Here is a 15,232-nt window from a genome sequence, read left to right as displayed (position 1 = left end):
CAGAGGGCTGTGTTGGAATCTGTGCCTTTGGTGAAGTTTACGCTGGCAACTTGTATGATCCTGAGAACAAAATATTGCCAGTTGAACAAAGCTGATAGTGAAGGCTTAATTAAACAATATGGTTGAGTGCTCAGAGCTGTGAGGGTAAATATTTGTGTATATTTCTGGCAGAGGTAGGTTCTTGATTGGTAGGAGAATTAAGGTTATGGGGAAAAGGGAGGAAAATGGGCGTGAGGAATGTTGGATCAGCCATGAACCTATTGAATTGCAGAGCAGGCTCGAGAGGCTAAATGGCTTACTCCGGTTTCTGCTTCTTATGGATGGTTGACAGAAGATGGAGGGAGGGAGCTTAATTGAAATTTTAGGATTCAAAATCAACATAATTAAATATTAAATAAAAACCGAAAGAACAGCAGATGCTATAAACGAGAAACAAAAACAGAAGTTGCTGGACTAGTTCAGCAGGTCTGGTACCATTTATGATGAGAAATCAAAGTTGACACTTTGGATCAGGTGACCCTTCTAAAATTCTGAGCAATGGTCACCGGACCCAAAACGTAAACTTTGATTTCTCTTCACAGGTGCTGCTAGACCTGAGCTTTTTCAGCAACTTATAATTAGATATTGTACAGATACAGTACTCAACTAGCTTTGTGGGAAGCCAGGGAAGTGATTACTGGGCCCCTTGCTGAGATATTTGATCATCAATAGTCACGGGTGAAGTGTGGAATTCTGGAGATTGACTAACATGTGCCACTACGTATTTAAGAAAGGTGGTTAAAAAAAAAGCCAGGGAAGTTTGGACAGATGAGCTTGACATCAGTGGTGGGCACATTGTTGGAGGTGATTCTGATGGACAGCATTTATATGTATTTGGAATGGCAGTGACTGAATAGGGATAGTCAATATAGCTTTGTGCATGGGAAATCGTATCTCAATCTTGATTGAGTCTTTTGAAGAAGTGATAAAGAGGATTGATGAAGACAGAGCAATGGATGATGTCTGTATGGTGTTGGCTAATGGGAAATATTCATCCTGGAGTTCAGTTACAAGTGTTGTACGGCAAGGATCTGTTTTGGGGTCACTGCTGTTCGTCTGTTTTATAAATGACCTGGAGATCAGAGAAGGATGGATTAGTAAATTTGTGGATGACGCTAAGGTCGGTGGAGTTGTGGACAATGCAGAAGGATATTGCAGATTACAGAGAGACCTAGATGAGCTGCAGAGCTGGGCTGACAGGTGGCAAATGGAGTTTAATGCAGAAAAGAGTGAGGTGATTCACTTTGGAAGGAGCAACAGGAATAAAGAGTACTGGGCTAATGGTAAGATTCTTGGTAGTGTGGATGAGCGGAGAGATCCATGTGCATAGATCCCTGAAAGTTGCCACCCAGGTTGATAGGTTTGTTAAGAAGGCATTTGGTGTGTTAGCTTTTATTGGTAGAGGGATTGAGTTTTGGAGCCATGCGGTCATGTTGCAGCTATTCAAAACTCTGGTGCTGCTGCATTTGGAGTATTGCGTACTGTTCTGGTCACTGCATTATAGGAAGGATGTGGAAGCATCAGAAAGGATGCTTTACCAAGATGTTGCCTGTTATGGAGGGAAGATCTTATGAGGAAAGGCTGAGAGACTTGAGGTGGTTTTCATTAGAAAGAAGAAGATTGAGAGGTGACTTAATAGAAGCATACACGATAATCAGAGGATTACACCTGGTGGACAGTGAGAGCCTTTTTCCTCGGATGGTGGTTAGTATGAGGGGACATAGCTTTAAATTGAGGGGTGATAGATATAAGACAGATGTCAGAGGTAGGTTCTCTACTGAGAGAGTAGGGGTGTGGAACACCCTGCCTGCAACAGTAGTAGAATCACCAACTTTAAGGGCTTTTAAATGGTCATTGGATAAACATATGGATGGTAATGGAATAGTGTAGGTTAGGTGGACTTCAGATTGGTTTCACAGGTCGATACAATGTTGCGGGCCGAAGGGTCTGTACTGCACTGTAATATATGGCATTTGACAAGGTTCCACATAGTAGACTGGTTAGCAAGGTTAGATCACATGGAAAATAGGGAGAACTAGCAACTTGGATACAAAATTGGCTTGAAGGCAGGAGATGGAGCATTGATTTTTGGACTGGAGGCCTTTGACCAGCGGTGTGCCGAAAGGTTCGGTGATGGGTCCACAGCTTTTTGTCATTTATATAAATGAGTTGAATATGAATTTAGGAGGAATGGTTAGTAAGTTTGCAGAGGACACCAAAATTGGAGGTGTAGTGGACAGCAAATAAGGTCACTTCAGAGATAATGGGACCTTATACAGATGGGCTGAGAAATGGCAGATGGAATTTAATCTAGATAAGTGTGAGGTGTTACATTTTGGTGGTGCAAATCAGGGCAGGACTTATACACTTAATGGTAAGGTCCTGGGAAGTGTTGCCAAACAAAGAGACTTGGAGTGTACGTTCTGAGTTCCTTGAAAGTGGAGTCGCAGGTAGACAGGATGGTGAAGAAAACATTTTGTATGCTTGCCTTTATTTGTCCATGCATTGAGTATAGGAGATGGGAAATCGTGTTGTGGCTGTACAGGACATTGGTGAGGCCAGTTTTGGAATTCTGCATTCAGTTCTAGTCTCCCTGCTATAGGAAAGCTGTTTGATTTGATTTGATTACTTACAGTGTGGAAACAGGCCCTTCGGCCCAACAAGTCCACACCAACCCTCCGAAGAGCAACCCACCCAGACCCATTCCCCTACATTTACCCCTTCATCTAACACTACAGGCAGTTTAGCATGGCCAACTCACCTAACCTGCACATTTTTGGACTGTGGGAGAAAACCCACGCAGACACAGGGAGAATGTGACACTCCACAGAGACAGTTTCCCGAGGCGGGAATGAACCCGGGTCTCTGGCTCTGTGAGGCAGCAGTGCTAATCACTGTGCCACCATGCCGCCCACAAAAAATGTTAGCTTGAGGCTGTGAATTACTAGCCCAGTGACATTACCATTACACCAATGCCTCCCCAAGAGATTACAGCATGGAAGCAGACCCTTCAGTCCAACTTGTCCATGCTGACCAGATATCCTAAATAAATCTAGTCCCATTTGCCAGCACTTGGCCCATATCCCTCTAAACCCTTCCTATTCATATATCCATCCAGATGCCTTTTAAATGTTGTGAATTGTACCAGCCTCCACTTCCTCTGGCAGCTCATTCCATACATGCACTGTATGAAAAAGTTGCCATTAGGTCCATTTTAAATCTTACCCCTCTCACTCTACACCTATGCCCTCTAGTTCTGGATTTCCCCTACCCAGGGAAAAGACCGTATCTATTTGCCCTATCCATGCCCCTCATGATTTTATGAACCTCTATATGGTCATCCCTCAGTTTCTGATCTTCTAGGGAAAATAGCCCCAGTATACTCAGCCTCTCCCTGTAGCTCAAACCCTCCAACCTTTGAAATCTTTCCCGAACCCTTTCAAGTTTCAAAACATCCTTCCTGTAGCAGGGAAAGCAGAATTGCATGCCGTATTCCAATAATGGCCTTCCTAACTGCCATGTTAACCTTAAGACAATCCTGAGCTGGGACCTCTAAGTCCCTTTGTGTTTCATATTTCCAAAGTCTTTCTTTACTTAGAAAATTGTCTATATCTCTAGTCTTCCTGCTAAAATGCATAATCTCACACGTTTCCACCTTTTCTCATTTGCCACTTTACTCACTGTCCAAGTCCTTCTACAGCCTCCCCACTTCCTCAACATTCACCTATCTTTATGTCATCTGCAAACTTCACAACAATGCCCTCCGTTCCTTTGTCCAGATCGTTAATGTATAACATGAATAGTTGTGGTCGCAACACTGAATCCTGCAGAACCCTACTGATCACTGGATGCCATTCTGAAAAAGACCCCCTTATCTCCATTCTCTGCTTGAATCATAGGATTTAGAAAAACGAGTCAGGATGGGAACTGTTGTGAAACAAGAAATAATTCAGAAAAGATATACAAGGCTATTACCAAGGTTGGAAGGTTTGAGCTATAGGGAGAGGCTCAATAGGCTGGGGTTGTTTTCCCTGGAGCATTGGAGACTGAGGGGTGACCTTATAGAGGTTTATAAAATCACGAGGGGCATGGATAGTGTGAATAGTCAAGGTCTTTTCCCATGGTGGGGAATGGAATGAACTGTCAGAAAAGTGATGAAGCAGGTACAATTACAACAATTAAGAGGTATATGGATGGGTATATTAATAGGAAGGGTTTAGAACGATATGGGCCAAATGCTTGCAATTGCGACTAGATTAATTTAGGATACCTAATTGGCATAGATGAGTTGGACTGAAGGGTTTGTTTCTATATATACTCCTACTACACTAAAGAGTACCAAGTGTCCTCAGTATGGAATGGAGATATGATAAGACACAGTAGAATATTCAGGGCACACAATCAAGAGACATGGGATATAGACACTATATAGCGAGTTGAAGGGTCAGTGGGAGGACAGATGACTGAAGAGGGAGTCAGAGGTACATGGGAGGGGACAGGAAACTGAAGAGGGAGTCAAAAGGTTAGAGGAGTCAACAGGTAACTGAAGAAAGAGACACAGAATTGTTGAGAGGCGTTTGAAGATTCATGCCTCCTTTTCATGTGTTCTAGCTGAGGTGCTGTTCTTTGGATTAAAAACAAAACGTAAGGAAAACTCAGTCAGACTGGCAGCATATATAGTGAGAGAAACAGAGTTATTGTTTAGAATCCAACATGGCTCCTCTTTGGAAGGGTATTAAAAAGTTAATCAGTTGAATTTTACAATATTTTGTCTTAGTATAATTTTTGTCCAGTTTCCTGAAGGATTTCTTTCCATGAGTCCTTGCAGGTTTTCTTGTGCCGTTGTCCGAAACTCACTTCATTAACTTCCTACTGTCCCTCTATGGCACTCTTCTCGCCTGATTTGACTACACACTATGGCTATGGCCAGAAGAATTTGCCATAGTTAGACAACCATTGACCATTGTCCTGGTTTCAGTGAGATATTGGAAAGGCTGTTGCACGCCCCCATATCCGCTGGTTGTCCGAAGCTGTTCTGCGCAAGCATGGCAGAGAAGAGAAAATTGAGGCTGCGCTTTGGGACAGAGACATAAGGTTCTGGAGGATGGTATGCTGTACAGGTAGCTTGCTCACTTGCCTGAGGACCAGTAGTAGAGATCGCTATGCTGGACCCTGCTAACCTGATCAGTGTTGCCTACCAGCCTACTGGCAACATCTTCCGAATATCCTCACACTGATAACCTTGCATGGCCTCTGTGCCTCTGACTCACTCAATCACTCAGAATGTTTCACCATCTTTCTATCACCTGCACTAACAGTAACAGCGGTGTTACCCATTTTCATCTCACTTAGTCTCTCACTTGCATTCGCTCCAGGGAAAAATGGCCCTTAATAGGGCAGAAAGATCCAAAACGGATAGTGGGATGCCCAACATTCAACTTCTCACTCTCTTCAAAGAGAGGGTTTTAATCCTGACTGTCCCAAGTGATCACCTGACCATTCTAAGCCCCTGGACTGGCATCAAAGGCTGCCCTTTGCTTATTGTACCAGGATATTCTGACTAGAAGATATTTCCCTTGATGTAATTGAGCACTGTGCCCCTCTAACTTTGAGACTTAGTCATTTGGTTGAAGTACATTCAATGTGTCTGCTGTATGCGCTGCTAGCACAAGGTGCAGGTGTTACATGGTGGCATGCAGAGACATATCCATCCCCTTGACTGGTGACAGCTAACAACCCAGAGAAGCTGTCTGACTTTGGGCTAAAAGGCAGACTTTTGTGAACATCCAGGTCGGTGCAAAATGTGCAAGCACTAGGAGAGCAAGGGAGTACCCTGTGACATAGCCTGGTCTAACCCGTGGACTGGTGCCTGATCATGAATGCAAAATGTCCCTGCAGCAGCATAGCAATAAGAGGTATCACTGCATTTCAAAGTGCAGAACCATGTTGTAAATGAATTAGAGATGCGCCACAATAGTGTGAAGATGCTGCTGTGTGTTGTAAGCCAAGGTACATGGATGTGGGATGTTTGCTTTCAGTTCCCATGGAGCATGCCCTAAGATGGGGGTGCCAAGTGTCCAAGATAGCAGTCTGAGGAGCAAGCAGTGAACTTGAGTCGCAAGGTACCCACTGACTTTCATGTTGAGCATTCTTGGTGTCTAATTACTATCTGATGTGTGGCAGAAAATGAATTTGCATATCCACAAGGTCAAATTTGGTGTTAATGAAGCAATAATCACTGATAATAGGCATCTTGCCACTCCCTAGAGAGAATTATGCCTTGACACTCAAACTGTGTTGGGAAATGTGACTTGTTGCTCCTAACATTGAAAAAGACCTTGCTGAACTTCTCAGCCAATTGTCCCAGATTTCTTGACTGAGCTCATGTTGTTCAGGGCCTTATAAGATTCCACCCAAACATTTTCTCCACAGAAGCTGTCAAATCCAATGTGTTTCTTAAAAACTTTGTTTTCATTTCAGTTCTGCTGTCTGTTGCAGGTTGAAACTGTGACTTGCCTATTTTGTATCTCATGAGATCAGTGTATACTCAAATTAGCTGCGAATGCAGCAGTTTCAATGGATAGTTCTCTGACCTCTTTCAGTGTTTTTAATTCTGGGCTGGTCTCTCTGCATGAATGAAAATGTATTTTAAATGTTGTTGACGCTGTTTGTTGGAAGAGCTTGCCAGAAGGAGCGAAACAGTAGCTGGGAACAGACAGTGTGCCTCCAGGCTTGAGACTGGTCTGGCTCCACGATTTGTAAACATAACCCTTGGCCCGATCAAGCAGGCATGCAATTCATCTGATCAGCAGGCAGGAAGTTCTGAATTTTTTTAGTGTGTTATTTAAGCCAGTTATGTTTTCAAAGCAGTCTTTTTAGGTTCTAGTGAACTTGTTTAAAGTGGTGAAAATGACTAGGGAGGCAGGGTGGAAAAGTGTGCAGGTGAGAGCCGTTCATTTGCTATGTATTGAATACCACAACAAATGTATTTCCCACCCAATTTTTTTTAGTTCGTGTACTGTAATCAGGTATTAACTTTGAAGAAAGTAAATAGTTCATTTCATGTTTCTTTACATACCCCCCTCAAGAATTATGAACTGAGACTGATGCTTGTATCAGCCAATCTCTTTTCAGTGAAACCATTGATGTAGAATGCCAGCAGATCAAATAATTTCCCATTCAGGTTGATTGCGCAAAATGTATTTTTAAAACTTAAGGAGATCAAATTACTTTTTATTCACAAGGTTAACTCTGATGCATTAACTATTTCTCATTTACATCCATGGGAAAGAGAAAACAATGTTGCACTTCATTACCACAGGACATCCCAACATTCTTTACAGCCTATAATAAAGTACTATTGAAATGTGGCCATTTTAGTAATATAAGAATCATTTGCACAGCTCATTCATCCCACCAAAATACCACAATTAGCACTTGTAATAATGATCAGATAACTTGTTTACTAATATACTAAAGTAATGAATATTAATCTGGACACTCTGGAGAATTCCACTGCTCATCTTTGTTCCTTTTACATGGAAAACTCCTTCCATCAATTTGTTGATGAGATGGTTCACATGGCAGGAAAAACCTGGGAATTATTTATATTTATCAGGTGGAAATCAATGATAATGAGCCTGAAATCCCTTGACTAAGAGCATGCTCAGCGTTGGTATTGATTTATTGCAGCCATGTAAATGAAGATTCCTTTTTGAATATTTTGTTTCCAATTTTCTCACTATCTCTCCTGTATCTACTGACTGTTGTGCATTGCCCTATCCTCACCTCAGGTTCTGCCATTTGCTAAGCTTGCAGCCCACTGACTGTCTTCTATACGTTTTTCTCTATGTGACCATTTATTATGCACGAAATTTTGAATGCAAGCTTCTGGAGGACTGGGATGCAATAGTATAATGTGGGTACTGTACTGGTGGGTGCAGTCTCGTTTGCACTGTTACAGCAGTGTAATAGTTTCAGTACTCATTAGTACAGTAATGTCAGTTAATATTATGGTGCAGTTCTGATGGAAGAAGATCGATCCCTGCCATAAGGGTTGTTCCTCAAGGAATTCTAATCAAGCTTATTGATATCTTTGTCCCACACCAAGGTACAGAAATTGTGATCAATCTTGCCTGACTGTTTGTCTGTGTCTTCAAACTGCCTTTAATTCTTATCTGGTCGAAATTAGCACAGATTCTCAATGAAACTTGTGATCTTATTGGTTACTATGGTTTAACGATATGCTTGGGAACCTGGGGCTTGCCATTCTCCATAACTAAATCACTAGGGCTGCTTGAGCATGAACAATCTAAAACAAGGTTGAAATGAGCTCAATTAAAACTCAGCAAATAAGTGGAAAACTATCTTAGTATTTCAAAAAAGGAATGGCAAATGGTACAGTATAATATTATGTCACGTTTAGAGATTTGTGATGAAAGATTTAGCTTGGCCAGTTTATATATACACTCAACTTCGAATCAGTAATTAATTTTGTGGAGAGTGCTGCAGTATATCATTGTGTTAGGTGGCCATCATTTTTTCAATAAGAAAGATTATTCCCAAACACTGAAGTCATAGTCTGAACTATATGCAGTGACCCGAAACACCCATACTCCCATGACCAGGAAATGACAGCTGTTGCATAGCCACATAAAAGAGATTTTTTTTAAGCACAAAAGTCTAGCTTTTTACTGCCTCACCATTTTACATGTGTATTTTTATCATTTACTTTGCTTTACTTCTCCCTTCACTATGTTAAAGCACTTAGCGTTGAGGGGTATGGTTTCCAATATAGCACCTAATACTCCTGTAAGTACTCATTCTTCTTGTATGAACCAATTTCATCCTTGTTGGCATGCTGTTCAGTCATCAGGTGAAGTGCACTGTCAAAAATTAACTTTCTTGCAATGCTCACTGTATAATGAACAGAAACAATGACCTTCAATTTTTTATTCTTCCCTCCCTTTCCTAAGGCATGGTGGAGAAATTATAGTGCTTCTGTGGTCTGGAGAACTGTCAACTAACTAAATACAAATTAAGGCCCCATTCTATCTAATACCAAGCTAGCTGGCTCCCACAAACACAAGCTAAGTTGGTTGCAATATGCATTGGCCTACTCTTTTTTTTGTACAGATGTATGAATTCCCATAAACATTTAGCTAGCTCAAAAAAATCCCATTTATTTTGACTATCTGAAGTCATATTAAGATAGGATGCAGAGCTCTCCCAAACTGTTGTAGAGAACACCAAGTTCACAATGCTGTAAGACATGGTTACGGCTAATGTCAGGAAATTGGTCCTTATATTGTGATGACCTGGGAATCATTGTTATTCATAGGTCAAGCATCAGCTTTGGATTGTTCTGTACACTGTCCTTATTTGCCTTCAGTGTATTAATTTAGCCAAACTATGGCTGACTGAATGGTGAAATCAGAGGAAAGTTGTTGGTGGTATGTCTATCAATGAATATGGATAATTACCTGTCCTTGCATACATAAGTCTATAAAAGTCAATTGGATCTATGAAGTTGACCAGGAGTTGACTTTATACAAATCTCTGCTAATGATAATGGTCACCTTGTATAGCACAAGTTGTTGCAAGGTTTTGTGGAGCACTTGGGCATTGAATTAAATATAAGATATCACTGATATTCTGCCATGCCTCTAGTTATCACTGAGTATATTTTGTCACTGCCGCAGTGAGTATGCAGTCAAGGTCATGAAGTAGATTAATAGACTCACCTTTCTTACTCTAATCATGTTCAGTCTCTTGTTTAAATCAAGTTGACCAGTAGTTAAGCAAAATATTCTGCTTCTCAGCCCTGATGTACCTCCACTGAGAGCCTTCAAAGCAACCTGACCAGAAAATACCAGGTTACCCAACCCTAATGTTTAGTATAAGGGCTATTCTCGGAATTTTCCAATACTTCTGATGTAATCCTGGTCACACACCTAAATTCAGAATTTACTCATAGCCTTGACTTAGTGAAAGCTCTCTTATTTCTGAGTCAGGAGGTCATGGGCTCTCGCCCCAATCCACAGACTTGCACGCATAATCTAGGATGCTACTGCAGTGCACCAATGAGGGAATGCTGCAGGGCCAGAGAAGCTGTTTTTGGATGAAACCTTGAGGTAGTCACTCAGTTGAATTTGAAGTAGAGCAGGAAAATTCTCCCAGAGTCCCAGGCAATATTTATCCCTCGATCAACACTAGAAAAGAGGTGGCTGTGGGACCCTGTGTGCAAATTGGTTTCACACCTTATGAAACAAATCATTCTTGGCAATGTTTGGCACCTCTGGAATTTATTGCCCGTTCCTAATTGTTCTTGAGAAGACGCTGATCCAAGTTGCCTTGGATCTCTGCAGTTCAGATGATGAAAATGCTTTCACAATGCTTTTATTTGAGGTGTTTTAGGATTTTGATCAACAGCAATGAAGGAATAGTAACATATGAGTCAAGTCAAAATGGTGTGAAATTTGGAGGGGAACTTGCTGATTGTGGCATTTCCTTAGTGCCTTTAAATTGTTCTTTCAAGTATTGGAGGGTGTGGAGTTGGGAAGTGCTGCTGAAGAAACCTTGATAGATTGATGCAGTACATCCTGTAGATTGTACGCATTGATGGTGGAGGAAGTGAATGTTTATATCACTGTACATGCTGACAAACAAGTACTTTGTCTAGGATAGTGTTGAAGTGAGGTGGAAGTTGCCATAGTCCCAGAGGACCATGGGCTGCTCTCTCATTAGAGAGAGAGAAAACTGATTAGTTTAACTTGAGGGTTACCTTGCCAGACACAAAAAGTGGGGTTCAGAAAGTGACACTTTCATAGTGAAAGTATAGGAATTGAAACAGTTGGCATCAATCTGCATCACAAACCAGCTATCCAGCCAACTGAACTGCTACTTTAGGGCAGTTGTTGCTCCACCAATCCAGGCAAATGGACAGTATTTTACTATGCCCCTGACTTATGCTTTGTCAGTGTTGGAATGTATTTTAGGAGTCAAAATTGAATCATTTGATTTAGAATGCTCAACCTCTGGCCTTTCTTAGTGCAGTGGTAGTTATCTACCTGGTCCAGTTAAGATTCTTATCAATGATGATCCCAGAGATGTTAATGATTACATACTGGCTGATGGTCATGCCAGTGAATAGCATAGGAAAGTAGTTAGATTCTTGCTCTTCCTTCTGTGGCATTTTTGTTTGGTATAGGGTTAAGGAGAATCCAAATTGATTTTATAAATACATTAGGACAAAAGGGTAACTAGGGAAAGAATAAGGCACTTCAAAGATCATTAAGGCAGCCGACTGCAAGAGATGGAGAAGATAGTAAACAAGTATTTTGCATCAGCATTTACTGTGAAGAAGGGCGTGGAAGGTATAGAATAGAACAGAGAACAGTACAGCAGAGTACAAGTCCTTCATTGTTATGCCGTGCATTTATCTTAATCTAAGATCAACCTAACCTACACACCCCTCAATTTACTGCCATCCATGTGCTTGCCCAGCAATCGCTTAAATGTCCCTAATGTCTCTGACTCTACTACCACTGCTGGCAGTGCATTCCACACACCCATCACTCTCTGCATAAAGAACTTTTCTCTGAAATTTCCCTTGTATCTTCCTCCAAATATCTTAAAAGTTATGACCCCTTGTGACAGCCATTTCTGCTCTGGGGAAAAGCCTCTGGCTATCTACTCTATCTGTGCCTCTCATTACCTTGTATGCCTCTGTCAAGTCACCAGTATGAAAAGCCCTAGATCACTTAACCTCTCTTCATAAGACAAACCCTGCAATCCAGGCAGCATCCTGGTAAATCTCCTCTGCACCTTCTCTAAAGCATCTACATCCTTTGTGTAATGAGGCAACCAGAACTGGACACAATATTCCAAGTGTGGTCTAACCAGGGTTTGACAGAGCTGCAGTAAAACCTCATGGCTCTCAAACTCAATCACCCTGTTAATGAAAGCCAAAATGTGGGGAAATGGATGGTGAGATCTGGAAAAATGCCCATATTACAGAGGAGGCGGTGCTGGATGTCTTAAAATGCATAAAGGATAAATCCCCAGGACCTGATCAGGTATACCCTCGAGCTCTTTGGGAAGCTGGGCCGCTTCCTGAGATATTTGTGTCATCGATAGGTGAGGTGCTGGAAGACTGGAGGTTGGCTATTTAAGAAAGGTGGTAAGGAAAAGCCAGGGAACTATAGACTGGTGAGCCTGACATCGGTGGTGGGCAAGTTGTTGGAGATAATCCTGAGGGCAGGATTTACATGTATTTGGAAAAGCAAGGACTGTTTGAAGATAGTCAACATGGCTTTGTGCCTGGGAAATCATGCCTCACTAACTTGCTGGAGTTTTTTGAAGAAGTGACAAATAGAATTGATGAGGGAATTTGCAGTGAATATGATCTATATAGACAAGGTGTTCGACAAGGTTTCTTATGGTAGACTGGTTAGCAAGGTTAGATCTCACAGAATACGGGGAGAACTAGCCATTGGGATACAGAACTGGCTCAAAGGTAGAAGGCAGAGCATGGTGGTGGAGGGTTGCTTTTCAGACTGGAAACCTGTGGAGTGCCAGAAGGATCGGTGCTAGGTCCACTATGTTTCGTCATTTATAAAAGTGGTTTGGATGTGAGCACCTTCTGCCATGTCCTTAGCCAAATCTCCACACGCCAGGCCTTGTCATTACATGGGTTATTATAACAAACAATCCATTAGCAGCCACTAATGGTTCCAATTAGCAGCAATTTCTATCCATGTGATCATTCAATGCCCTCTTGAATGCCTCTTTTGATCATGCTCCTCCACATTTCCAGGCACTGCATTCTATATGCAAACTACTTGCTGTGTGAAAACGTTTTTTCTCACATTGCACTGAAAGAAAAATCATACTAAATTTGAAGCATTTCTGTCTCCACAGAGGCTGCCAGAACTGCTGAATTTCTCCAGCATTTTCTGTTTTTATTTCAGACTTCCAGCATCTGCAGTTATTTTCCTCTTATATCAGTAGGAGGTAATGCATCTCGTTTAAGAAGACAAATCATCAGCTTGAGTTCACATAAATAATTGAATCGAGGCAGTTACCCACAGGACCTCAAAGCTATTGATCATCTCATCTTGCTCCATCTTTTAGATCTCAATGGTAGCAGCCATCATCCTTATTCAAAAAGTTGTTCCTTCAAATCCCAGTGCAGAGAATTGAGAGTAGTAACTAATTTTTCTTGTGCCTTCCTTTGAAACTACAGATTCAGATGATTAAAGGCACTGACAAGTAAAAAACGTAAAATAGCACTGATAAAGCACCCCAAGTTTAGTTCCTGGTAGCTTTACATTAAGTTGCCTTGATTTGATGCAATTCTTTTCTCATACATTGTTACCAGCGATATACTTCACCTCCACTATATGAAATACTCAAGTTTGTTCTCCTTCTTCAGTGTTCAGTCATGAGATGGCCAGTAGTTGCATCCACTGCTGCTCAGACAAACCCATTCATTACAAAGTGCACCTCCAGAGAATCTCTTGATATTGATTTTAACTATTTCATTGAACACATAGATTAGTTTATACATTCTATATCTTTGGTATGTTTAATGTGAACACTTGAGCTATGTAATAGAATCATAGAATCCCTACAGTGCGGAAACAGGTCATTTGGCTCAACAAGTTCACATTGACCGTCCGAAGAGTAACCCATGGAGACCCATTCCCCTACACTTTTACTCTGCGTTTCCCCTGACTAATGCACATAACCTACACATTCCTGAGCAGTATGGGTAATTTAGCATGGTCAATTCATCTAAGCCGCACATTTTTGGACTGTGGGAGGAAACCAGAGCAACCGGAGAAAACCCAAGCAGACACTGGGAAAATGTGCTGGAATTGAACCATGGGTCCCTGGCGCTGAGAGGCAACAGTGCTAACCACTGAGCCACTGTGTTGAAATACAGGACGAAAGCTGGGTGGGAGAAGATTTATTATAGTCAATTAGTCAAACACAAGCCAGTTTGAATCAGTCAATAGCCCTTAGTTGGTGTGCTGCAGTGGCTGAAGAGCACAAGTTGAAGTTCTTTGGAAACTTGTCCCATTGCTAATTTTAATAGTTCAATGGGGATCAAAGAACCTAGGGCACAATTCAGAAGAGAGCAGGCAACTTCCATGTTTCTTGGAGAATATTCCTGACTCAATAAACAGCACCAAAAACAATTAATTTCTTTACTGCTGTTAGTGGGCTGTAATGATGTGAAAATGTCTACTGTGTTAACGATTGTAATATCAGAGCTCACTGTGGTTCATGATGTGTGAAGTATTTTGGGATATTTGAGAGCTATTAATAAGATGTTTTACAAATACATTTCTTTCTTTCATATTGTTACATTTATTGTATGTAGTAAATTGGTAGCAATAAAATGATTAAAGTGCATTACAACACCACAATTTATCTTTCTGTGTTCTAGGTACTTGGAGACCGCACTATAAGGAGGAGACAATTGTAATTGCATTGGCATCGGTGTCAGTTGTAGCTGTTCTGATTGCAGCTTTCTTCTTTGGGTATAGAATGCTCGCAGGTGAGTGTCAGCAAATAATATGCCATCATAATTTAGAGAAGGTTCAAAATTCTTTCACTCGCACTCCTTTTCTCTGCCTCTGTCTGTATTGCACTCTCTGTATTTCACTCAATTTCTGCATTTTACTGTCTCTATGTTTTGCATTCTCTCTCATGCACTCTCTAACTCATAATCTCATACTCAGAATCACGCTGTCATTCTGTCTCGCCCCCTCACTCTCTTGTGTGTTCTTTCTCTCTTGCATTCTCTCACTCTCTACCTTGCTCCCCAATCCATGCAACATCCTGGTAACCTCTTTTGCACCCTCTCCAAAGCCTCCACATCCTTCCTAAAGCGTGGTGACCAGAACTGCACACTACTACTCCAAATGTGGTTTAACTGAAGCTTTATACACACAACACAACGCACAGCTGTAAAGTGACTTGTATAGTCAATGCCCTGACCAATGAAGGCAAGCATGCCATATACTTTCTTTACCACCTTATCCACTTAGTATGGGAATAAGGATAGGAATTTCAGAGGGCACAGTACTTGAGAGGGGAGAAGTGGAAGGAGGTGTGAGTATAGGAGAGAGGTGTCTACAGGAGACAAGGAGAAAAAAAAGTGGAAAGAAAGGAGAGAGTGAAA

General features: G+C 41.5%; 1 protein-coding gene across 1 annotated transcript in view; it reads left to right on the top strand.

The window, feature by feature from the left end:
- bmpr2b (bone morphogenetic protein receptor, type II b (serine/threonine kinase)) overlaps positions 1-15,232 on the top strand; it is a 312,441-nt gene that overhangs the window by 247,496 nt on the left and 49,713 nt on the right. The window contains exon 4 of the mRNA XM_072578670.1: positions 14,495-14,605. Coding sequence (XP_072434771.1) covers positions 14,495-14,605 — 111 coding nt within the window. The remainder of the gene's footprint in view (positions 1-14,494; positions 14,606-15,232) is intronic.

The sequence above is a fragment of the Chiloscyllium punctatum genome, chromosome 10, assembly GCF_047496795.1.
Source record: "Chiloscyllium punctatum isolate Juve2018m chromosome 10, sChiPun1.3, whole genome shotgun sequence".
Lineage (NCBI taxonomy): Eukaryota > Metazoa > Chordata > Chondrichthyes > Orectolobiformes > Hemiscylliidae > Chiloscyllium > Chiloscyllium punctatum.
This window is presented reverse-complemented; position numbering and strand designations above follow the sequence as displayed.